Source organism: Sceloporus undulatus, chromosome 1 (assembly GCF_019175285.1).
Source record: "Sceloporus undulatus isolate JIND9_A2432 ecotype Alabama chromosome 1, SceUnd_v1.1, whole genome shotgun sequence".
NCBI lineage: Eukaryota > Metazoa > Chordata > Lepidosauria > Squamata > Phrynosomatidae > Sceloporus > Sceloporus undulatus.
Window position 1 is genome coordinate 285,052,638 of NC_056522.1, and position 22,795 is coordinate 285,075,432.

Genomic DNA, 22,795 nt, shown 5'->3' on the forward strand with positions numbered 1-22,795 from the left:
AAGGGGAAAGGAGGGGAGAGAGAGAAGGAGTGAGAGCCAGGGCTCTCGTCAAACAACGGCACGTGGAAGAAGTTGGGAAGTGTGTTTAGGAAGGACTCTTCAGGCCCTTTTCAGGAGCTCTCAGTACAAAGTAAATGGTGTATTTGCTCTGACACTTCTTCCAGGCCCTGGAGAAGGAGGGAGGAGGGAGGGAGGGAAGAAAGAAAGAAAGGGGGAGAGCCGCAAAACCTTGCGCTTCCTTCTCCTATTTGCAATGGAAGGGAAAAGTGGGGGGAGGAGGAGGAGGGAGGAGAGAAGAGAGAAGAGAGAGAGAGGAGGAGGGAAAAAATACCCCGACACCCTTCTCTGGCCTGGGCCGCCTCCAGGCGATGTCCTCCTTGACTAACGCGCCTGTCTCCAAATATTTGTCGTTACCATTTGAATGTTATTTCCCCCGTTATCTCCATTGTCTGGAGGGAGGCTCCCCGTTTCAATGCAGAGTCCTCTCTCTCTCTTTCTCTCTCTCTCTGCCCCTTCCTCTGCCCCCTCCTCGTCCTCACACACAGCCCCCCCCCAAGCCTGTCCCCCGCACAAACCGAGAGGCAAGGAGAGGCACCCTCGTCCCCACCCAAAAAAAGTCACAGCTCCTTCCGCCATTGCTGACCCTTTGCAACATACAAGACTCCGTACTTATTGACTGATTTACTCCAGGGATGGGGCTGTAGAAAAGTTGGAGGGGAGTTTCAGGCCAAACGGCACGTCTGGGGCTGAGGCACGAAGAAAGAGAGAGGAGGTGAAAGCGAAGAAGAAAGAGAAAGAGGAAAAGGAAGAAAGAAGGAGGGAAGGAAGGAAGGAAGGACGGGAAGGAAGGATCAGGAATCAAGGATTAGGGAGGTTAGGGAGGGAGGGGATTTTAGTTGGATGAAGGTTAGGTAATCGGAAAGAAGGATGGAAGGACTGAAACCGTTCCTGGAGTGGAGTCGTGGCGACGGATTGAAGGGTGGGGGCGTAGGGAAGACGGAGTGCATGTATGGGAGGTCGTGGGAGGGGCGAGATAGGAAGGAAAAGGCGACGGGAGGAGGGCATGGGAGGAGGAGGAAGGAAGAAGGACAGGATAGGAAGGAAGGAAGGAAGGAAAGTTCACTGTGGATCAATTGGAGGAAAGTTTCTCTCCCTGCCCCCCTTTCCCAGGCCATACTGTCCCAGTCGAACCAAAAGGTGAGAGGGAAGGTGCTAGCCCAGGCTAATCCGGCCAGCAGAGAGTGGGGAGGGCATTCTGGGGGGGACCAGAGAGGGGGAGGAAGGGTCAGGTGGCGGCTATTTAAATCAATACGGATAATAGAGCCCAGAGGAGCATCTTCAGCAGAAGCAGCTACGCAGAAGCATTCACGCACTCCCCGGCGAGGTTTGTGGGGGACGGAGGGGGATATGTTGTGGGGGTGGGTATGGAGCGTAGGGGTTCAACCAACCTATCCCCCCTGCCCTCCCCTCTAGCCTTTCCTTTCCAAGCGAGGGGCCAATGGAGCCAGGAGTGGGAGCGTGCCGTCATGTGCGGGCCTGGCTTATACAGCCCAGCACACCTGGTGTGTTGAGAGTGTGAGTGTGGGTCAGTGTGTGTGTGGGAGGGGGCTGTTGGTTTGGGCAGCGTAGGCACTTGCCTGCCTGGAGTGAAGTGGAGTTGCAGGATCTGGCTTGAAAAGGGAGCCCGGCCGGCTTCTGCATTCCCGCTCGGCTCTGGCGGCCGGAGTACAGGCTTGCCGGCCAAAAAAAAAAAAAGAGGAGAGAGGAGGAGGAGGAGGAGGAGGAGGAGAAGAGTCAGGCCGCGCTAATGGGCCAAGGGAGGCCGAGGGGCCAGGCAGGCAGACCCTGAACCCTCCCCAAGCAGCAGAGGTGGCTCCCTCCTCCCCTCCTCCCCCCCCTCCACTTCTCCCTCCCTCCCTCCCCTCCCTCCCTCTCCGTCCCTCCCTCCTTCTCCTTCCTCCCTCTCCAGTCGTGAACAGCCCATTTATGTCAATCTCTGTCTCCTCCAGGAACTCAAGATCACACACACACAACCGGCAGCAGAGGAGGAGGAGGAAGAGAGGAGGAAGAGGAAGAGGAGGAGGAAGAGGAAGAGGAGGAGGCACTCTTTGGGGGACTGGCAAACCTTCTTCCGAAAGGCCCACCATCCTTTCCATCAGGGCCGCTTGGAAACACCATTATTGACAGGATGCTTTGACAAGGAGACGCGATGCCGCCGAAAGGTGGTCCGATCGCTTCCCCGCTTCTCTTCTCACAGCCAGGCAGCTCTCTCTCTCTCATTCTTTCTCTCACTCTAAACTCACCCACCGCCCCCTCGCTTTCTTCACACTCACACACACACCACAACACTTCTTCTTTGTGGAGCCTCACTTTCTTACATTCCGGGAGAGATTCCCAAGAGGAGATGCCAGTCCCCAAACTCCCAAACTCTTTCCTTTCCCATCATCTCTCTCTCTCTCTCTCTCTCTCTCTCTCTTCTCACACACACACACACAACACCACACACACACACAGAGTTTATCACACAAACCCAATTTCTTCCTCCTCCACTACCCATTCCTCTTCCTCCTCATTTGGCAAAACATCTCGGCTCCAATGGCACTGACCACCACCATCGCCTTTTGGCTGGACCCATTGGGGGCATCGGGGAGACTTGCACACAGCCCCATGCTCCAGAGGGGGAGAGGAGGCTGGGGCTGCGAGGAGGGGTTGGTCGGAAACTCCTCGGGCGAGCGCCATGGAATCACCTACTGGCTTCCCATTGAGAAGAATGGCTTGCTTTTCTGTTTTCCTCCCGCCTTTCCTCCCTTCCGGAGGGCTTGATGTAAGTGATTTTTTGGGGTTTTTTTGGGGGGGGCAGGGTTGGAGCCATACTCAGCACCCTCCCTACTTTTCCTCTTTTTGTGTGTGTTTGTATCCCCCCCAAAGCTGGGTGTTTTTGTTTTGGCGCGCCTGTGTGGTGGAGAAGGCGATTTCCTGAAGGATCTCCGTTCTCTTTTCTGGTTCTCTCTGCACCCTTTAAGAAAATCCCAAAGGAGGTGGCCTTGAGGAAGCGCGGGGGGGGGGTGGGCAGACCCAGGCCAAGGGTGGGTGGGCTGGGGGGTGCCGGGGAAGAAGGCAGGGTCACCACTTTCTAGGCCAAAGTCGGCTCTCAGGAGCTGTGAAGGGCTGCCCCTCTCCGTCTCAACCCGCCCCAAAACAAAAACACCAAAACTTGGCCACAACGAAAAAGAAATGGGCAAAACTTTCAAACTTGACCGCAACCGGCCTAAAAATATAAAATTATTATTATTATTATTATTTTATTTATTATTATTATATTATTTTATTATTATTATTATTTATTGCGCTGTGTAATTATCATATTAAATTTATCATATTGTCCCTGTCATTATTTATTATTATTATTTTAAGGAGATATTTTCCCCCAACCGCTTTTCCTCCTCTCTTTGGGAACCTCCTGAGATTTTTGGCCTTGTTCAGCCTCCTTGCGTTTTTGCTCTCCAGAGAACCTGCGATCGATAGAGAAGAGAGGCTTGTCCCCAGCTCGTGCTTTGAGGGGGGGGTGGTGGAACTCCTTTTTGGAACGAGGAAGGAAAAACCTTAGCTAATTGCAATTACTTCCTCGTTCTCCTTCTCTGTGTGTCTATCATGGGTGTGTTTTCCAAGCCATCTAAAATGTTTTTCTCGAAATAACACTCCAGTGCCATGGAGTGATCCCTAGTAAAGTCCCACAAGTCTGGGCCTGGCTCTGTCAGTTCTTTAGGGCTTTTGGATCCTCTGCTTCCTGGGAACCATGGATCCTTTTGGAGAAAATGGCTCTTCTTGTCTCTATGGGAAGAAATTTTACTCTCCTCTCCTCTCCTGCAGCCTCTGCAGGAAGAAACTTCAGCCAGTTCCTGGTGCTTTTGACTCCCTCCGATTTAATGGCCCGGAACGGAGGAGATTTTTCTTTATCGCCTCCTAAAGCAGCCCGAATTTGCCTTCAGAGACGAGGGAAGAGGCCTCCTCTCTCTTTGGACCAGGCTGGCCAAAGAAGGAAAGTTTTCCAGGAGGAGGTGCTTCTTGGAAAAGCCAAGCCATCGGTTTGGAAGGAAGAGGCCTGGCGGCTTTATAGGCCTCGAATATTAATTGTGTCTTTGGCAAATGAATGGTGTTTGTTTGTTTATTTATTTATTTATTTTTATGGTCGGTGTGACCTTTTGCAAACGGGATTAGGCTTTCTCTTGGCTGGTTTGGAGCCGGGATTGGAACGTTTTGTCATTTTAAGAGCTCTTTAGGTTTGGCGGCCAAAGGAAGGCTCCGATCCGAGATCGCGGGCGGTTTTAGAGCCAGCATTTTGGGGGGGGGGCTTTAAAAGCCCCCAAATCTCCTTCCTCTGTGAGATCAGGCCTCTCCGGAAAACTCTGGGAGGAATGGGACTGGAGACCCCCCCAAATATATATATATCATATATATATATATATATATTGCTGTTCTTCTATGCCTACCTGTGTCTCTTTGTCAGAGATCGATGGCTCGATCCCTGGTGAGAGAAGAAATAGCCAAAAAGGGGGCTTTCTGGGTCCGGGAGGATCGCCGCCACCATCGCAATGCTTCCGGGTGGGAAAGGAAAGGAAAGGAAGGAAAGGAAAAGGAAAGGAAAGGAAAGGAAAGAAAAGGGGCCGAAGGGGTGGTGTTGGCCTCAGTGGGGCTCAAGGTGGACCCCCCCCCGTTAAAAATGCTTCAAATGCATTGGCGTTTCCTTTCCCCTTCACTCACCCTCCTCTAAAATATGATTACTCCCCCCCCCATGGTGTAAAAACTATTTATATTTTTGTTGCAAGCACCCATAAAACCTAATGGTTTCTGCACCCTAACCCCCCCCCCATTAGTAAAAAGGCTAACAATGCCCCCTTGTCGCTCTACTAAACTGCTTCTCAAGGTTAGGAGCCCTTGTGTGTATGTGTGTTGTGTGTGTGTGTACGATCTCTGATGGAAGTGTGCGGCTGTGCAGACGTGTTTGGGGTGTTAAAGGGATGCTTTCTGGATAGGGACTCCGAGAACTTTGGGGGGATGAAGAGGATACTGTCTCCCATCTTCCAAAAAGTCGATCCGAGGGCCTTTTTCTCGAGTCCTAATTCGTCGCCTCTCGGAAGCGGAGTAAATATTTACCTCTGTCCGCCTCGTTCATTCTGCGAGAAAGTCCTTGTTTCGGATTGATCTTTCTTTCTTTCTTTCTTTCTTTCTTTCTTTCTTTCTTTCATTCTTTCATTCATTCACTCTTTCATTCTTTCATTCTTTCATTCTTTCACTTTTTATGGGATGTAAATAGCTTTTCGGAGAAGGTGGAGGGGAAGACCACTTACAAATCAAAACGGGTTCGTTTTGGATCCGGGCGAGATGCCTCTTTGATCGTTTTGGTTCTACTTTTTTTATTTCAAAAAGGACAAAAAAGGGAAAGTGGACAGAATTGTTTTCATTGCAGGCCAAAATCAAAGAAAAGGGAGATTCTTGAGGACATAAAAAAAGGCTTTAAAAATAATAAGGTGTTGGAGGAGGGAAAGAGAATTGAGGAAGAAAACGAAGGCGGCCACTATTTCATTTATTTCACCCTCCTCTATCTCTGTCTTCTCCCTCCCCCTCCTTTTTCCCCTCCCTCCCCCCCAAAAAGCAAAACCTCTTGAATGGGTTCTTTATTGTAATTGTCTCACCCCAATTGAGCACCCCACTGCGCTGTTGTATCTTTTTACAACCCCTAACAACTCACACCAGTAACATAATTACCTCTAGATATTTATAACGAGAATTTACTTTTCTGTTTTCTCCCTGCTAGGCTGGGATTGGAGGTGGGGGGGAAGAGGGAACCTAAAAAGGAGAAGAGAGGAGAAATATTTTTAAAACAAAAAGAAACTCATCTTCTCCCACCAAGCAGAACCCACTGTGCAAAAAATAACCTATATCTGTATCTCTGTGTCTCTATATCTATGTCCCTGTACCTATATCAGTATCTATCTATCTATCTATCTATCTACACAAACACACACACACACACACACATCCTGATTCTTCCTGTTGTTCTGATTTTGGGGGCCACTTGAAAGAGCTGTCTCCCCCCCCCCCCCCAGGCCTGCTGTGGTGCTGGCCAGTCTCTCTGGGTCAAGGTAGGCCCTGCTGAAGGAAGGCAGGCAGGTGGAGGGGGATCTCGCGTTGCTCCTGTGTCCTTTGTAAGTTGGAGGCTGGCTGGGCCCCGGAGTTGGGGAGGAGGAGGCGGCTAGCCTGGCTGTGGGCTGAGGGCTGGGGAAGGGGAGTAAAATGGAAGCCATTGTTCGCCTCGGGTCGCCTTTGTCCCCGCCGTCCTCACCCCCTCCGGGCCTTACTTTTTTAAAGCACTGAGGCGAGGTAGACAGCGTGTGTCACAGGACAGGGGGAAAGGGGAAGACCTAAAGACCCAAAAAAGAAAGTCAGCCACAATGAGGGGAGCTCTCTCTTCTTGCCTTCCCCCCTTCCCCTCCAACCACCTCTCTCTCTCTCTCTCTCTCTCTCACTCACTCACTCACTCTTTCTCCAAAACAAGGGGCTGTGAATGGCCCTGAAAAGAACCCCCTCGCCCTCCCCGTCCAAAGTCAGTCCAAACACAGGTTTCAAAACCACAACAAGAAGAACAAGAAGATCATCCACCATAAAAGAGGACGGGTTTGTGGGGGTTTGGCTCCCCTTTCTCTTCAACACAGATAAAAGTGCTCCCAGCAAACTTTGCCTCCTCTTCCTCCTCCATACACACACACACACACTCGGGAGAAAGGGCTTTGCTTTGGGCCCCCAGAGTGCCGTCCTCCTTTAGAAGCCCTGCCGCTCCCTTCAGCACCATCAGATCGCGGGGCTGTGTTTGCAAATAGAGGCGCCAGGAGTGTCACGGAGCACCGCTCTTTGGGGCTGATGGCAATGGAGGGTGTGGGTGGGTGTCTCTGGGTAAGTGTGTGTGTGTGTTTTGCAGCCTTTCAACGGCCCGGTTCCTTCTTCCGAGGCAGCCCCTGTGGGGTGGGAGTGGGGCTGGCGGAGGTGGCGGACCTTGCAAAGTGCTTGGGAGACTTTTCCTACTCTCTTCCTCTTCTTCCTCCCATCTTAGCGGGAAGACTTTAACCAGCGCTACGCAGATGTGCCATTCCTTCACCTGTAGGAGAGGAGAGTGCATCGCTCACAAACCAGGCAAGTCGGACCCTTCCTTGCCACCCTTTCCTTCTCCAGACCACGGAGAAACCTCCCTCTATTTTCTGGGGTGTGAAGAAAATAAAAGAAAAAGCCCTCATTTTACCACTTCTCACTCCCAATTGCTTGAAAAGAAGCCTAGAGCTCCCCCGAGAAATAGATTTGATCTGGCCCCCTTAGAGGTTTGGGTGGCGGGCGTGTGAACCAGAAAACTCAAATCAAATAAAAATGCCTCCCCCCGGGTGCCTTGGGGAGATGGTCCGAATTGGGGCCTTTTGCCTGTGTTTTTCTCCCTCCTGACTGACCTCTGTTTCATCCCTACAGAGCCCCCCAAGCGAGCCCCCTGGGATCCTGCTTCCTACTCCAGCCACCATGCAGAACAGTAAGTCCCTCGCTTTCCCCACTGGAGGCCGGCTTGAGAAAGTAGGGCTGGGAGGACTGGCTGGGGGCTTTGGGTCCTGGTTGGGGGGCGGCTGCTGGGAGGCCGAAGGGGGAGGTAGAGAATCCCACATTTCCCCCGAAAGATCCGCAAAGTGATTTCTCCTGGGAAAGAGAAGAGTTGGACTTTGCAGAGGCGGAGGGAATCCCCATCTATTTAGGTCTTTAGAAATGCTTGCAAATCTTGGGAGCGAGGAGAAGGGCTAGTAAGGAATCCCTCCGAAAATAATAATGATAATGATAATAATGGTGGTGACGATTATGATGCCCCACCACTCGGAGGTTTCTCCCAGGAAAGCCTTTCTTGGGGGGTGCCATTCATTTTGATGGGACTGACTATCTGGTCACTGTGATGGTGGAGGATGGAGGCCCTGTTTTGGTGGATGGCGTGGGCCTGGCGTGGGACCTCTACCCCGAGGATCTCCTGTCCTGGGATCGATCTTTTCCTCTAGAAGGTTTGCGGCTGAGAAAAGTTCTCTGGAGGGGAAGAGAAGGGGGACCCAGGGAGCTTTCTTTTCGGCCTCTTTCTGGGCCCACTTCTTCCCATTATCTCCCCCCCCCCCCCCCGAGATTTCCTGGCGACAGAGCTGTGGTTGTGAAGAGAAATGGAGAGATGGTTTCCACTGTGCGGGGATCCACTGGATCGTGGCCGGGGGTGCCAAAGAAGCCAGAACTAGTCTGAAAAGAAATCGTGGGGATGGAGCGAGGGGGGAGGGAAAGTCCTTTCAAAGCGTGACCCACTTTCAGATCCCAGTCCATGACAAAAAAACAACAACCATAATGGACCTTGGCTATATCTGTCGGGGGAATTCCTTTGCAAATCGCGGGGGTTTAGGAGCCCAGCGTGGGTTGAGGAGGAAGGAAGCCACCCGGCCGGCGGTTCTTCCAAGCTGGCGAAGGGGTGAGGCTTGGAGAAGGCCAAAGCAAAGCCAGACGAAGAAGCAGCAAGAGATGATGATGCTGATGATGATGAGGCTGCGCTGCTGATGCTGATGCTTCGTCTTATTGTCTTCTAGTTTCTTCTTCTTCTTCTTCTTCTTCTTCTCAGTTTGGGCCTGTTGTGACAACCAGAAGGCAGGGCAAGGCAGAGCCACCAGGGCCGGGTTCCAGGGAGTAACGCCGTCTGTTGTTGTTGTCGTCGTCGTCGTCGTCGTTGTTGTTGTCGGGTTTGGGGCTGCCGTTGCCCTGCAGACAATTCCAATCTGCTACGAAAGCGAGGCGATCTAGGCTTGGAAGTACGCCTACCTGCCTTGAACTGGGATGGAATATGATCGGGTTTGACGTCGCTTTACCTGGCATGGCTCAATGCTATGGAATTCTGGGAATTGTAGTTGGTTATGGCACCAGAGCGGAGCCACAACCAACTACAATTCCCAGAATTCCATAGCATTGAGCCATGCCAGGTGAAGCGGCGCAAACTCGAAAGAGTCTGAAATCTTCGCTGAAAGGAAGGCAACATGGAGCCACTCTGTGTGTGTGTGTGTGTGTGTGTGTTGCGTGCTTTTGGGTTCACCTTTGCTTTGTGTAAGAGGATCGGGACCTTGCGAGGGTCCTTGAGGTTTCGCCTGACATGGTGAAACTGGGCCCTTCCGTTCCTTTGCTTGGAGAGGTCGTGTCTCTGAGGTTTATGTGGGTCTGGGTTCCAATCAGCCTTCTTTCCGGCAGGCCTCTGCCTGAGAGGGAACCCTCGCACCCAGAACCTCCCAGGAGTGCGAGAGGACAATGAAGGAAAAGCAGACAGCGGCTTAAAGCCCACCTGTGTCCCCACAGGAGCTGATCCCTGCCCTTCCTTCGACCAGCGCCCCCGCCCTGTGTTTGGGAGTGGGTCTGGTGGCCTGCACTGGCCGTCCCTTTCCTTTGGGACGCCTGAGGTCTTTGCCAAGGGAAGCCCGACCTACCAGGCGGAGGTCTTGCTTGCGCTCCCCACCAAGCCCTGGCCAAGCGAGGCCGAGGATTTTGGGCAGCGGGCGGGGCCTTGACTCTCCAAAATGAAGCCGGGGCTTAAAATCTCTGGCCCCTCTGTGTGTGTGTTACTCCCCACGGATGGCGACCCCATAGGGTTTTCTTAGACAAGGAATACAGTTAGCCCTCCTTCTCCACGGATTCAAGCATCCACCGCTTGAAAATATTCAAAAATACATAACTTCAAAATAGCCAACCTTGCTTTTACCCTGGGAGAATTCAAAGAGATAGCCGCGTTAGTCTGTAGAATGTGGAGAGATCTTGTAGCACCTTTGAGACTTGTTGAAAGAAAAATTGGCAGCATGAGCTTTCGTAGACTTCAGTCTACTTCCTCAGGTGCATTTAAATGCATCTGAGGGAGTAAACTTAAGTCTACCAGAGCCCCTGCCGCCAACCTTTTTTCTTTCAGTTGGTCTTAAAGGTGCTAAAAGATCTCTCTGCTTGCTTTTACCATTTTATATACTGCAAACAAAAATCCATCATGAAGTCGAAGGCTTTCAGGGCCGGCATCCATGGTTTTTTGTGGGCTTTTCGGGTTCTGTGGCCACATTCTAGAAGAATTTATTTCTGACGTTTGGCCAACATCTTCTCCGAAGATGCCAACCACAGATGCGGGTGAAAGGTGAAGAATAAACTCTTCTAGAACATGGCCACATAGCCTGAAAAACCCACAAAAAACTATTAAAATCCATCAGTGATACCTTTATTGGCCAACTGAAATGCATACTATACTTGTTGTAAGCTTTCGAAGCTCACGGGCTTCTTCTTCAGGCAAGATGTAACAAACCAAATACTGGAGTATTTTTTTCTTCTTCTTTTTTCTCCTGGTTGGTTTGTCACATCTTGCCTGATTAAGAAGCCCGTGGAGCTTAGAAAGCTTGCAACAATTGTGCATTTCAGTTGGGCAATAAAGGTATCACTGATGGATTCTTGTTTGCATTTGTTAAATGGCCAACACAGGTACCCTTGAACATTTTATATAAAACATCATTTTACTCAGCCATTGTATTTAATGGGACTTGAGCATCCACGGGGGTTCTGGGACCAAACCTCAGTGGATACCTAGGGCTCACTGTAGTCAGACATGACTTTGCCACTTCCTTCCTCTGACATACCGCTTACAACACCTGGTACTCGTTGAGGGGGAGGTCTCCCATCCAAATACCAATCAGGGCTGACCCTGCTTAGTCGAGATCTGGTGCCTTTAGGGTAAATTACTGTGTCGAAGACTAGCTCCTCCCAGCTCCCTCCGCGATAGTGGCGATAGGATTTCCTTTCCAACATACTGAGGGCCTTCAAACGTCCACCTCCGAGGCAGGGCCGTTCTAGTTCCCAAACCCCTTCCATTCAAGCAAAAGGCCACCTTTAGTCATCAGTCTTTCTTCTTCCAAGAGAGCTAGGGTGGTATAGTGTAGTGGTTTGAGTATTGGACTATGACTCTGGAGACCAGGGTTCCGATCCATGAAAACCACTGGATGACCTTGGGTGAGTCCCACTCTTTCAGTCTCAGGGGATGGCAATGGCAAACCCGCTCTGAAGAAACTTGCCAAGAAAACCCTATAAAGAGTCTTGCCTTAGGGCCGCCATAAGCTGGGAACGACTTGAAGGCACACACCAACAGCAACAACATCTCTCTTCCTTCCAGGGAGACCAAGGCCTGGCTCCTGATGGTAGTCCGAACTAGGAGGGACTAGCATTCAGCAGCAAATCCGGTGGGTCCGCCCTGGTCAGGACTAACCCAAGAGGCCCGGGAGGCTTTTGAGGGACACTTACTGGGGCTTGAGTCTCATCCAACGCCCGAGACCTGCCTTGCTCCAAGAGTGGGCTCCTCTGGACCGATGATGATGATGATGATTGATGATGATGATGATGATGATGATGATGATGATGATGATGATGATGATCTTACATCCCGCCTTTCTCCCCTCCCCACTTGTTTCCCCAAAAGCATTCTTGCTCCTCTCAGGGAGGATCTGGCAGGCCTTCTCAACTCCTCGAGTAGCAATTCCCTTGGGAGTCGCACCTTCTCGGGTTTCTCTGAAGAGAAGCGAATCTGGAGCAGCCAGGCCTGGTTGGCCCTTGGTGCTTCTCTCCATCCCTCTTTCCTTTCGCCCACAGAATCCGGCCTCTCTTTATAATCTCTTTGGCTTTCTAAAGCGGTCCTTACTGGGGAATAAGCCCCATCGAGAGAGACAGCGCGGCGTAGTGGTTTGAGTGTTGGGCCAGGACTCTGGAGGCCAGGGTTCGAAACTTGGTTCTGCCATGGAAACCCAGTCACACCCTCTCAGCCTCAGAGGATACCCATGGCAAAGCTCCTCTGAGCATACCTTGCCAAGAAAAGCCCATGAGAGGGTTGCCATTAAGTCGGAGATGATTTGAAAGCACGCAACAACAAGCTCCCATCGGACTTTCTTGCAGGCAATCTCCCTCAGACATGGGCTCTGCGGTCCTCAGGCGGATTTAATTCGGGGATCTGCCTCCTGGAAAGCCTGACTTAGAGCCTTTAGGCTCGAGGAGGTGTCCTTTCCCGCCTTGGATCTCCAGGGTTTTCCCTTCCAAAGTGATCGGGGCCTGGGAAAGTCGGGATTTCTTTCTAAACCTGGCTGGGGGGCCTTGTGGGAAGCCAGCCTGGCCTCTGGGTTTGGAGGAGGCGACTGGAAAGCAGGTTCTTAGGGTTCCCCCTCCTTAGTGACAGTTAACCCCCCCCCCTTTGGAGACCGCAAAGGAGGACACCATGGGGCCTTGGGGGCCTTTTTCGCGCTTTCCGATCCCCGATTTGCGACGGTGTCGAGAAGCCAAGCGAGAAGGGGAGCAACGGGGAGGGCAAGGCCTTTGGCTCAGGGGTCCAAGGAGGACATGGCAGCGCAAGAAGGGAGGGCAGGAGGGCATTCCAACATAACCCCCCAAAAGCCCCACCCATATAAATAGGAACTCCAGGCTTCTTAGTCCTACTCTAAAGGGAGGACTTTTTGGAATTCCTCCTGGAGGGAAGGCGGAAATGGTAGGCAGGTCCGGGAAAAGGAGGACTGGGCATGGATTTGGGAGGACGCTCTGTTTTTTCTCGGGGGCCTGTGGGTCTCCTGCTCGGCTTTCCTCTCGGAGGCGCCTCATGCGGAGGGCAAGGGACGGCCCTCCCCGGGGAACAGGCATCGATGGAGGCTTGCCCTTCCCGGGCGCCTGCATGCTTTCGCAGCCGCCGACTCACAAGAATGGAGAAGACCCTTGCGAGAGGGAAAGGCCGGCCCAGGCCCTCCTCCTGGGTTTAAGCTGGGCAGAGGAGAGGGGTCTTGGCCTAGATCTCCAAGGCAAGGCGGCCGAAGGGGGGGAGGAAGAAGAAGAAGGAGAAGAAGGGAGAGCCCTTCAAAAGATCAACCCAAGCCCCTTGCTGTCCCTGGGCCAAGAAGGAGCACCTGCTCCGTTCTCCCTAAGCAAAAGAATTGGGAAAATTGGATGCTTGGGCTGGATCGGGCTCTGGGCTTCAGTCGAGGAGGAGAGGCAGATGCCTCTGCAATCCAGGGCAAAGGGAGGAGGGAGAGAGAGAGAGAGGAGGGGAGGAGAGGCAGGGAGGAAAAGAAAGGCTGAGAAGCAAGACCTAAGGGCTTTGTATGTGTGACTCTCTGTGTGTGTGTGAGAGAGAGGGGGGAACTGTCAACCAATACCTAGTGGTGTTGCGTGTGTGTGCGAAAGAGAGAGGGGCTACAAATCAACACCTAAGGGTTGGGTGAGTGTGTGTGTGTGTGTGTGTGTGTGAGAGAGAGAGAGAGAGAGAGAGAGAACCAAGACCTAGGGGGTCGTGTGTGTATGTGTGTGAGAGAGGGGAGACTGCGAATTAATACCTATGGGTGGTGTGTATGTGAAAGAGAGAGGCCTGCAAACCAATACCTAGTGTGTGTGTGTGTGTGTGTGAAAGAGACAGGGGCTGTGAACCAAGACCTAGGGGTTGTGTGAGTATATGTGTGTGTATGTGTGTGTGTGTGAGAGAGAGAGAGAGTCTGCGAACCAATGCCTAGGAGTTGTATGTCTGTGAATATATGTCAAAGAGGGAGACTGTGAATCCATACCTAGAGAGACTGCGAATCAATATCTAGGGTTTGTGTGTATGTGAAAGAGACAGGGGCTATAAACCAAGACCTAGGGGTTGTGTGTGTGTGTGTGTGTGTGTGAGAGAGAGAGAGAGAGACTGCGAACCAATGCCTAGGAGTTGTGTGTGTGTGTGAATATATGTCAAAGAGGGAGGCTGCGAATCACTACCTGAGGGTGGTGTGTATGTGTGTGTGTGTGTGTGTGTGTCTATATGATAGAGAGAAAGAGAGAGGAAGGCCTTTGTCGCTCCTCCTCTCTCCATCGGGGACAAAAATTCTCTTTCCGACGGTGTGCCCTGGAAGACAAGAGAGAGAGAGAGAGAGAGAGAGAGAGAGAGAGAGAGAGAGTAATGGAGCAAGGAGGGCCCTCTCGCCCTCGTGGCTTTCTCCTTTTCTTCCAGAAAACACCTCGGTTTCTGAAGCGGCTTTGACTTGGAGGTCTCCCCCCCTTTCCTCTCCCCCTCCCGCTGCTGCCCCCCTTTCCCAGCCCGATCCGCGGCGTGTCACTTCGGATTTGTCTGGTAGGGCAGGGCGCCCCCTCGGTTGTGTCCGCACTGGCCCCGTGGCTACCTTAAAAAGTCGCTTCCCCTCCGAGGGGAAACGAGTAGAGTTCAATCTCGTCGGAGTGATACCCAAATCCGGACAGAAAGGGTCGTTTTTATCCTGCTCCTATTTGTCGTGACGATGCGATTTTCAAAAGCGGAGCACTGTCATAAAGTGACATGTCTGCCACAAATGCTCCAACTGATCTTTTCAATTAGCCTTCCATGCATGATCCGGGGCGACTTCCGCCTATTTCCAGAAATTAAGCTCAAACTTGACGTGCAGCTAGTTTTATTTTAAAGACAAATGTCAGAGAGACTCATCATATTTTCCCCCTCTTCTATATTTGGAGCTTATTTATTGCTTAGAAGCCGAGGCTCCTGGAGTCAATTTAGCAGGAGGCTCCAAAGAGAGGAGGAGAGCAGAACTGAGAGAAAGAAAGAGACACAGAGAGAGACAGAGAGAAAGAGAGAGTGAGAGAGAGAAAAAGAAAGAAAGAAAGAAAGAAAGAAAGAAAGAAAGAAAGAAAGAAAGAAAGACCTTCTCCAGGGACCCTTTGGCCTCCAAAGCCTAAGGAGCTGCAGGTTGGGGATCCTTTTCCAACCCTCTTTTTGATATGCCTAGATTATAGATCTGGAGATCTGGAGATAGAGATCCGATTTCACTCGCTTTGGTTGGGGCTGGGAGGATGCAAGCAGACGGCTCCAAAGCGCAGCCTAGACCTCGACGATTTCTTAACAACAACAACAACAACAACAACAATTTGTATTCTGATGATGATGATGATGATGATGATGATGATGATGATGATTGCTCTTTTCCGTCCTCTTCTTTTCTGGAGGATACATTGAGGGGGGAATAGGGGAGTTTCTTGGGGGTGGTTGTGATGGTGGTGGCATTTGGCGGGAGTTGTTTGGAGATGTGGGGAAGAGGCTCTTGGCTTCCTCTTTGAAGGTCTAGGCGCTTGGGGGGCAGGGAGGGAAGGCGAAGAGAGGGAGCAAGTGGATCGTCTCTGGGGCGGAGGGGTCGGGCGATCTGGGATCCGACGAGCAGGGCTAGAGAAGCTCTCCCCCACCCCACCCCACCCCACCCCCACCCACCCCATGCAAGAGAGGGGCCGGTTCTCTCCCAGCCCAGCCCCATTCCCCATCCCTTCTTCTCCCCAGCCGCCTCTGCCTTTTTTTGTTGCCTGCGCGCTGCCTCTCGAGCTGCCAAGTCTCGCTGGAAGGATGACTCTGAGCGAAAGTGTGTAACCCCAAGGGGGCTCCTCTTCTGGGCTTGGAGGGGCTGGGCTGGGACCCGAAGGGGGGCTCGAGAGGAGATCTCGCCTTTAGCCTAGGATTTGGGGGCGAGGGTGGCAATGGGTGGCAGTGTTTTGGCGAGCAGAGGAGCCCTTGGAGGTGGGTTTCGGAGGGATCTCGGTGCCTCCAGACCCACACTCTGCTCTGCCGGGTTGGGAGCCGCCGCCGCTGTAAGATTTGGAGACTCAGGAGAGGAAGGGGGCGAAGGGGGGGGGGATGCTGCTTTGGTGTGGCATGGCTTTGCCTATTCCCAGGAATTAAGCTCAAACTTGACGGGCGGCTAGTTTGATTTGAAAGACAAGTGTCAAGGCGACTCATCCTATTTCTTCTATATGGGGATGTGATTTGTGGATTAGAAGCAGAGGCTCCTGGAGACTTTGTGTATGTGTTGGGGGGGGGGACCAGGACGGGAGCCTTGTTTTGGGGCTGCTGCTGCTGCTGCTTCCTCTTGGCCCTTCCCTGGCAGTGCCCACTTGCCACCCTCCCTGCCGAGGGGTCCGTGGGTCCCACTTCTCCCTCTCTTCGTGCCCCCTTTGCAGGTCACAGCGGCGTCAATCAGCTCGGCGGCGTGTTCGTGAACGGTCGGCCGCTGCCCGATTCCACCCGGCAGAAAATCGTGGAGCTCGCCCATAGCGGGGCTCGGCCGTGCGACATCTCCCGAATCCTGCAGGTGAACATGGCCGGGAGCCCTCTGCCTCCTCCGCCTCCTCTTCCTCTTCCTTTTCCTCTTCCTCCTTCGCCCACCTTGGCTTGCAAACCAGGACCGGGAGGAGAGGCAGGGCTTTCCGTGGGACCTCCAGCGGGGAGGGTGGGTGGGTGGGAGGAAGGTGGGCTCAGGTGGGAAACCTTCCTCACCCTCCTCCTCCTCCTCCTCAGTCTGTAGGGAGAGATCTGGTAGCACATTTGAGACTAAAAGAAAGAAGTTGGCAGCAGGAGCTTTCCTAGACTTAGTTCTACTTCCTCAGCTGCAATTGTTTGGTGGAGGGGAAAGCCCAGGGACAGACCTATATATAATGTGTGGGAATGTAACTTCAAATTCAAATTCTTTTGTGTACGGGAATGAAGTGGCAAGTCCCGCTTGGACAACAGTGGTCCATCTGCTTTTCTCTACATCGCGAGGGATCCCCCTCGAGATGTAGAGAACGAGGGATCACCGGGAAGAACAGATTTGAGGCTTTTTAACAAGCTGCCTTCCCTCTGAAATTCGGTTTCAAATTAGCTGGGGATGAAAGGGAGGGGTGTATGGGTCAGACTCTGAACCTAAACACACCCCAATATGGAAAAAGCCATATGAGTCTTCTCTCCAATCGAGTGTGTCTGGGTCAGAAGGGTTGAATAGCCTCCCCACTCCTCTAGAACTTCTGCATGCCGGTATTTATCTATGTGTCTGTGTATATATATCTCCCTATCAATCGATATTAAGAGACAAGAGCATCTATGGTTTCCTTGGGAAGAGATCCCTGGGCGTTGATGTATCTCTGAGAAAGTGATTTGGCCGGGGATTTGGCTTAGGGATACAGTAGATTTCCTACTTGATCATCCATCCACCCACATCTTCCCGACCTCCCCTCCCAACCAACCCTCAGGAATCTATTTTCAAAACTGGTCTGATGATGTCTCTAGTTACATCCCTACCAAGATTGACATTTTTCTCCAGTTTTTCTCCCACCCCTTTCCCCCTTTCAAGAGGGTTTTTTATTTGAACCAAACCCAAACGAAAAAATAAATAAACAAAATCTCACCTTTGTAGTGTGTAGGGCCACGAATGTAATATTTTTTTGAAAGAGAAAAGAAAAAAAAACCTCTCTTAAGTAAGTTCTCATACCATTTAAGGTATATTTTTGTGTTATAGACCCATGCAGATGCAAAAGTCCAAGTGCTGGACAATCAAAACGTAAGCTTGTCATTGTTTAATGCATACTTAAACAATTTTATTTTTGTCTTGAAATTATTAATAATGTGATTTTCTGTCCGCTTCCCTGATGCAGGTATCGAATGGCTGTGTGAGTAAAATTCTGGGCAGGTATTACGAAACTGGCTCCATCCGACCGCGGGCAATCGGAGGTAGTAAGCCGAGAGTAGCGACTCCAGAAGTTGTAAGCAAAATAGCACAGTATAAACGGGAGTGCCCCTCCATCTTTGCTTGGGAGATCCGAGACAGATTACTATCGGAGGGGGTCTGTACCAACGATAATATACCCAGCGTAAGTGCCTCCAGAAACCCTTTTCCCTCTCTGATCTAGAACCATCTCAGGAGAGTTTCCCCCTTCACTCTGCGACTCCCCTTCCCTGGGTTCTCCCAGCCCAAAGAAAGGCTGAGGAACTCCCTCCCCACGCTTCTCCCTTTGTCCTTCCCCAGAACTTATGGGGTGCCTTGAAAACAGCCACCACCAAGGACCCCTCTTTCGCTTTCGGGCTAAGGAGGGAGCCCCAAACCAAAGCCCTCAAATTGGATCAAAGACATCAACAACCCACCAGAATCTGTGAGAAGCTCCAAGGGAGAAGATCTGTGGGGGAATCCTGCGTGACCCAGGGACGTAGCCAGGATTTTGGGAAGGGGGGGTCCACCATTATAATGGGGCTTGGGTGCGGCGGCGTGGCAGCACACACCATTCATTTTATCTAATGGAAGGGGGGGGGGGGGGGTCCCCCCCACCCCCCCCCCCCCCTTGGCTAAGTCCCTGCGTGACCCCATCTGTGTGGGGAGGGTGGTTGATGCCCTCCACTTCTCCCCCTACAAGGGCAAGGCGGGGAATTCTCCTTTCTGCCCCCTATCTACTATAGGGGCTGGTTGCATTACTCCTGAGGAAGGAATGCCGTTGAGAGATCATCCCCAATGGCGTCGGGGCTACCCAGTTCTCAGCCTCTGGGTTTGGGGTCTCTTTCCCTTCCACCCCCCCCCCCAACCCCAGACCCATCGTAGTTTGTCCTCTCTGGCGGGGAAGATCAAGCCTCTGAGTGCCTGAGCCAGTCCCTCGTTGGGCTCGTTTGTGGTCGCCCCCTTGACTCCAGAGCTTGGCCTATCGAAGTCAGTGGGTCTCCCACAAAGCCACTGGGGCTGCTGGGAGGAATTTGTGGGCTGGGTGAGCTTCCCTCTCCTGGGAAAGAAAGGGTGGTTTGTTTGTTTTTTGGCTGACTTGGGTTCCAATGTGTCTGCTGACTCTTCTCTGAGGAACATCTACAGATGTTTGTGGGTTTTTTGGGGGGGGGTGATGTTAGAGAGCTGGAGCTTTGGACTAGGACTCTGGGACACCCGGGTTCGAATCCATGGCTCCGCCGTGCCAACCCACTGGAGTACCTTGGTCAAAGTACCTCAAAGGATGGCGAACCCTCTCTGAGAAAAAAACAAAATGCCAAGGAAACCCTATGATAGGTTATTCCCCTTAAGTTGGAAACGACTTGGAGGCACACAGCCATGACAACAACTCCCAAAGTGGGTGGGTGGGTAGGGCTGGGGTGGGATGGGATGGGGCTACTCTGTGGTGGAAGTGCTTTCCTTCGGAGGAAGCCCTTCGCAGGCTGTCTGCCCTTGGGCTGAATGTCTCTTCCGTTGCAGGTCTCGTCGATCAACAGAGTCCTCCGCAACCTGGCTAGCGAAAAGCAACAGATGGGGGCCGACGGAATGTATGACAAGCTCAGGATGCTCAATGGGCAAACCGGGACGTGGGGGACCAGGCCCGGGTGGTACCCGGGGACATCCGTGCCAGGGCAGCCGACGCAAGGTAGGACAGCCCTGGAGGGAGAGATCGGGGCGGGAGAGAGGGGGGGGGGGGGGTTGCATCCGCACTGGAGAAATGATCCGGTTTGGTCCGACTTGGTCTGCCATGGCTCCTTGCTATGGAGTTCTGGGCATTGGAGTTGGTTGTGGCTCGGCTCTGGTGCCGCAACCAACTCCAGTGCCCAGAATGCCATACCATGGAGCCATGGCAGATCTAGTCGGACCAAACCGGATCATTTCTCCAGTGTATATGGGCTAGGTCCCCATAAGGAAATACTATGTTGTCCTCCCTCCTTCTCTTTGTGGAAAGCTTCCACTTCGCACTGTATGAGAATCCCAACGCGCACACACAACACACACACCCTGAAATGCATTGGAATAAACCGCAGTCTGAATGATGAGGCTAAACCTCTGACCCAGTCCCAGAGGAGAAGATCATTGTATCGGATTGCGCTTTAAGAATAATTGACAAATGATGGGACTGCGAGGAGGAAGGATTGACAAGAAGGGACTTAAGGCGGCTCTTGGGCTTCTGCTGGGAACTCGGACAAACTGGTTGCTTTCTCCCTGTTCCTTACAAAATTGGGCCTCTCCTCTTCCTCTCCTTCTTTTCCTCTTGTCTTTCTTTCTTTCTTTCTTTCTTTCTCTCTCTCTCTCTCTCTCTTTCTTTCTTTCCTCTCCTCGCTGATCATTTCAAAAAGACTTTCTGGCACTTAGTGTAAAACGCCTTCTCCTCTAAAGAACTTTATACCTGCTTTCTGACTTCTCAGAAAAAATAAAATAAATAAATCGATTGGAAATGGCATAGGATATAGGTGGTGCAAGGTGAGCAGCCTTTGAAAGGTATCTGGGATACAGTCCAGGCTTGCTTCTTGTCCCACTGTTTCGCAAAATGTCATGTGTGTTTGAAGGAGCCTTTCCTGACCTTGGCAAATTAGTAGTTCGTCAAATAGTTTGAGGTTTTTGAAGGCATGCAGGAAAGAAAATGTGGTCTGTGTGTGTGTGTGAGAGAGAGAGAGAGAGAGAGAGAGAGAGAGAGAGATCAGGTGTTGATTCGGAGTCTCCCCTCTAAAAAACAATCCTGTTTGTGTGTCTCCCTTGAGAAGAAGGACCCGATCCAGTCCGGCTCCCTTCCTTTGCGAATTGCCGGGTGGCGAATGCCTTCTTTCTCCAGCAGCCCAGCTTTCTCCGCTTGGCTCATCTGGGCCCCTGTTTATCCTGAAGATTAATCGGTGTTTGCTGTAGGGAGTGACAAGGGGTTAATAGGAAGGATCCCAGGATGGGTGGCTTCGCTTCGCTTTGAGAGAGAGGCGGAAGGAATGGCTTCGGGTCTGGATCTGGGGTTTAGTTTTCAATGCGGTGCACTAGCTCTTCTTCTCCTGGTCCTCTTTCCGGAGAGGTGTCTGTCCAACAACCTCCTCCTTCTTCTTCTTCTGCTTCTTCTTTTGCTGTTGCTGTTGCTGTTGTTGCTTTCCTCTCCAAAAGGAGGTTAAGAAGGGAGAGCGGAGACGGAAAGCCAGAGAGAGAGAGAGAGAGAGAGAGAGAGAGAGAGAAAGAAAGAAAGAAAATCAGTAACAATATGCGGAATATCTGGTACAAAGGATGTTTCTGTCACACGCAAGAATTTGTTATGGGAACAATTCTGTGGCTATGTAATTGCTCATTAGAGATCGTTTTGTTTCTCATTAAGGCGACATGAATAAGCGTCTAGTTGAAGGAGACAGCTGTAGAAATGGTCCACAGGAGACCCCTGGACACGAGATGGCACCGCTTGCCAATTAGGCCTGTCAGTTTCCAGGGAAGGGAAGGGAGCCCCCCCCCCGGAGGGGGCACCCCCTTGGAAAGAGAAGAGCCCAGGCCCAGATCGCCCTCTCTTTGCCAGGGACCCCTCTGGCCCCTTCTCCCGACCCCTGGGTTTAACAGAGCCAAGAGGCCTCCTGGAAACCCAGGCCTTGAGGAAGGAAGTTTTGGAGGGGTCTTGGTGGTGTTGGTAGTAGTAGTGAAACCCCATTAGATGCCCAGGGCACCAAGACCAGTCCCGGGAGGCTTTTCCCAGAGAAGTCTACTTGGCCTCGCCTTGTTTAAAAAAAAAAAAAAAAGGCCCTTCAAGGTTTTGAGATGGCCTGGGCTGCTTTTGCAGAATAGATGGTGTCTCCTCAGTGCCCCAAAGACACCTTGTGTGGAGGCTTTTCCTTGCTCTTCCAATCTCTGGCCAAGAGTCTCTCGAGGCAGCAGGAATGTGGGGACCGCACTGAAGGGCCAGGAATATTCCTTACGACCTTGGAATAAGGGACAAGACCAAAGAGAAGGGGGTGGTTACAGATAGTCATTCCGAGAGAAGCCACCATTTGTTTTTGTTTTTGGAAACATATTTTTGGCTTGAAACTGGATATGTGAGAAAAGCTACAGTGTTGCGGAACCTCAGGCTGGTGGTTTCTTTCAAGCAGGGCTTTCCGTCCTGAAAGATGTGTGTGTGGCTATGTGTGGTAGAGAGAGAGAGAGACTGAGTCTGAATGCCCCTCCATTGCCATCTATAGGAGTCATAGGCTGATGGCCTGAGGAAGAGAGAGAGAGAGAGAGAGAGAGAGAGAGAGATGTTTTATATGCTGGTATGCAGATCGACGGATACAGTGCTATATCTAAACAAGGCGGCAGAATCCAAAGATTTAGATATATTAGCCTGGAAAATCAGATTATAAAGGGATCTTGTTGCACCTTTGAGACTAACTGAACGAAAGAAGCTGGGAGCAGGAGCTTTCCTAAACTTGAATCTCCTTCCTAGGCTAGAGCCTATGAAAGCTCCTGCTGCCTGCTTCTTTCTCTCCGTTAGCCTCAAAAAGTACTGCAAGAGCACATCTAGATAAGATCAGGTACTCCCAAGTGGAGTGTTGCACAATCCAGGAGAGCCTTTGGAAGGGTTTGCCCATTCAGATCGACCCAGTCAGGCTGTATTCATCTTGCTGAAAGAATAGAGATCGACGCCGCTTTAAGTGCCACGGCTCAATACTATGGAATTCTGGGAATTTTAGCTTGCTGTGGCTCACCCACAACAAGCTACAATTCCCAGAATTCCATAGCATTGAGCTGTGGCACTTAAAGCGGCGTCGACCTCTATTCTTTCAGCAAGGTGAATGCTGCCAAGGACCTACTTTTCGGTCGCCCTGCCTCAAATTGCCCCCGAAAGCCTCCTGATTTAGGGGACTCTTTTGCTTGAATCTTCCATAGATAGTGATTTAAGGGGACCCCTTCTTTTAGGACCCAAGTGCGGTCTTCAGTATTACTGCTGCCACCTTAAGCCTGGCTTCCTTAGGATCTGCAGCTTGCCCCATTGAATAAACCCCATGGAATCGACTGGTCCAGAAGTCCCTAGGAAGGACTGCAGTCCAACTTGCCAAGAAAGCAGGTCGAGAAGGCAACCCGGCATTGAAATAAGGCCTCCTGAACTCCATGGGACTCACTCGGCAGCCCTTTCCATCAGGGAGGGTCACATAGGATGGTGGAGCTAATACAGATCTATCTATCTATCTATCTATCTATCTATCTATCTATCTATCTATCTATCT

General features: G+C 51.6%; 1 protein-coding gene across 14 annotated transcripts in view; it reads left to right on the forward strand.

Annotated features, from left to right (window-relative positions):
* The first annotated feature begins 2,135 nt into the window (after positions 1-2,135).
* PAX6 (paired box 6) overlaps positions 2,136-22,795 on the forward strand; it is a 39,037-nt gene continuing 18,377 nt past the window's right edge. For 2 of the 14 annotated variants that reach the window (XM_042475273.1, XM_042475291.1), the window contains exons 1-7: positions 2,136-2,222; positions 7,109-7,188; positions 7,513-7,570; positions 16,054-16,184; positions 17,367-17,408; positions 17,503-17,718; positions 19,071-19,236. In XM_042475273.1, coding sequence (XP_042331207.1) covers positions 7,561-7,570; positions 16,054-16,184; positions 17,367-17,408; positions 17,503-17,718; positions 19,071-19,236 — 565 coding nt within the window. In that variant the 5' untranslated portion in view covers positions 2,136-2,222; positions 7,109-7,188; positions 7,513-7,560. Of the gene's footprint in view, positions 2,223-7,108; positions 7,189-7,512; positions 7,571-15,334; positions 15,459-16,053; positions 16,185-17,366; positions 17,409-17,502; positions 17,719-18,198; positions 18,598-19,070; positions 19,237-22,795 lie in introns of those variants that run through there. The other 12 variants (XM_042475335.1, XM_042475342.1, XM_042475307.1 and 9 more) reach the window with 8 other exon arrangements.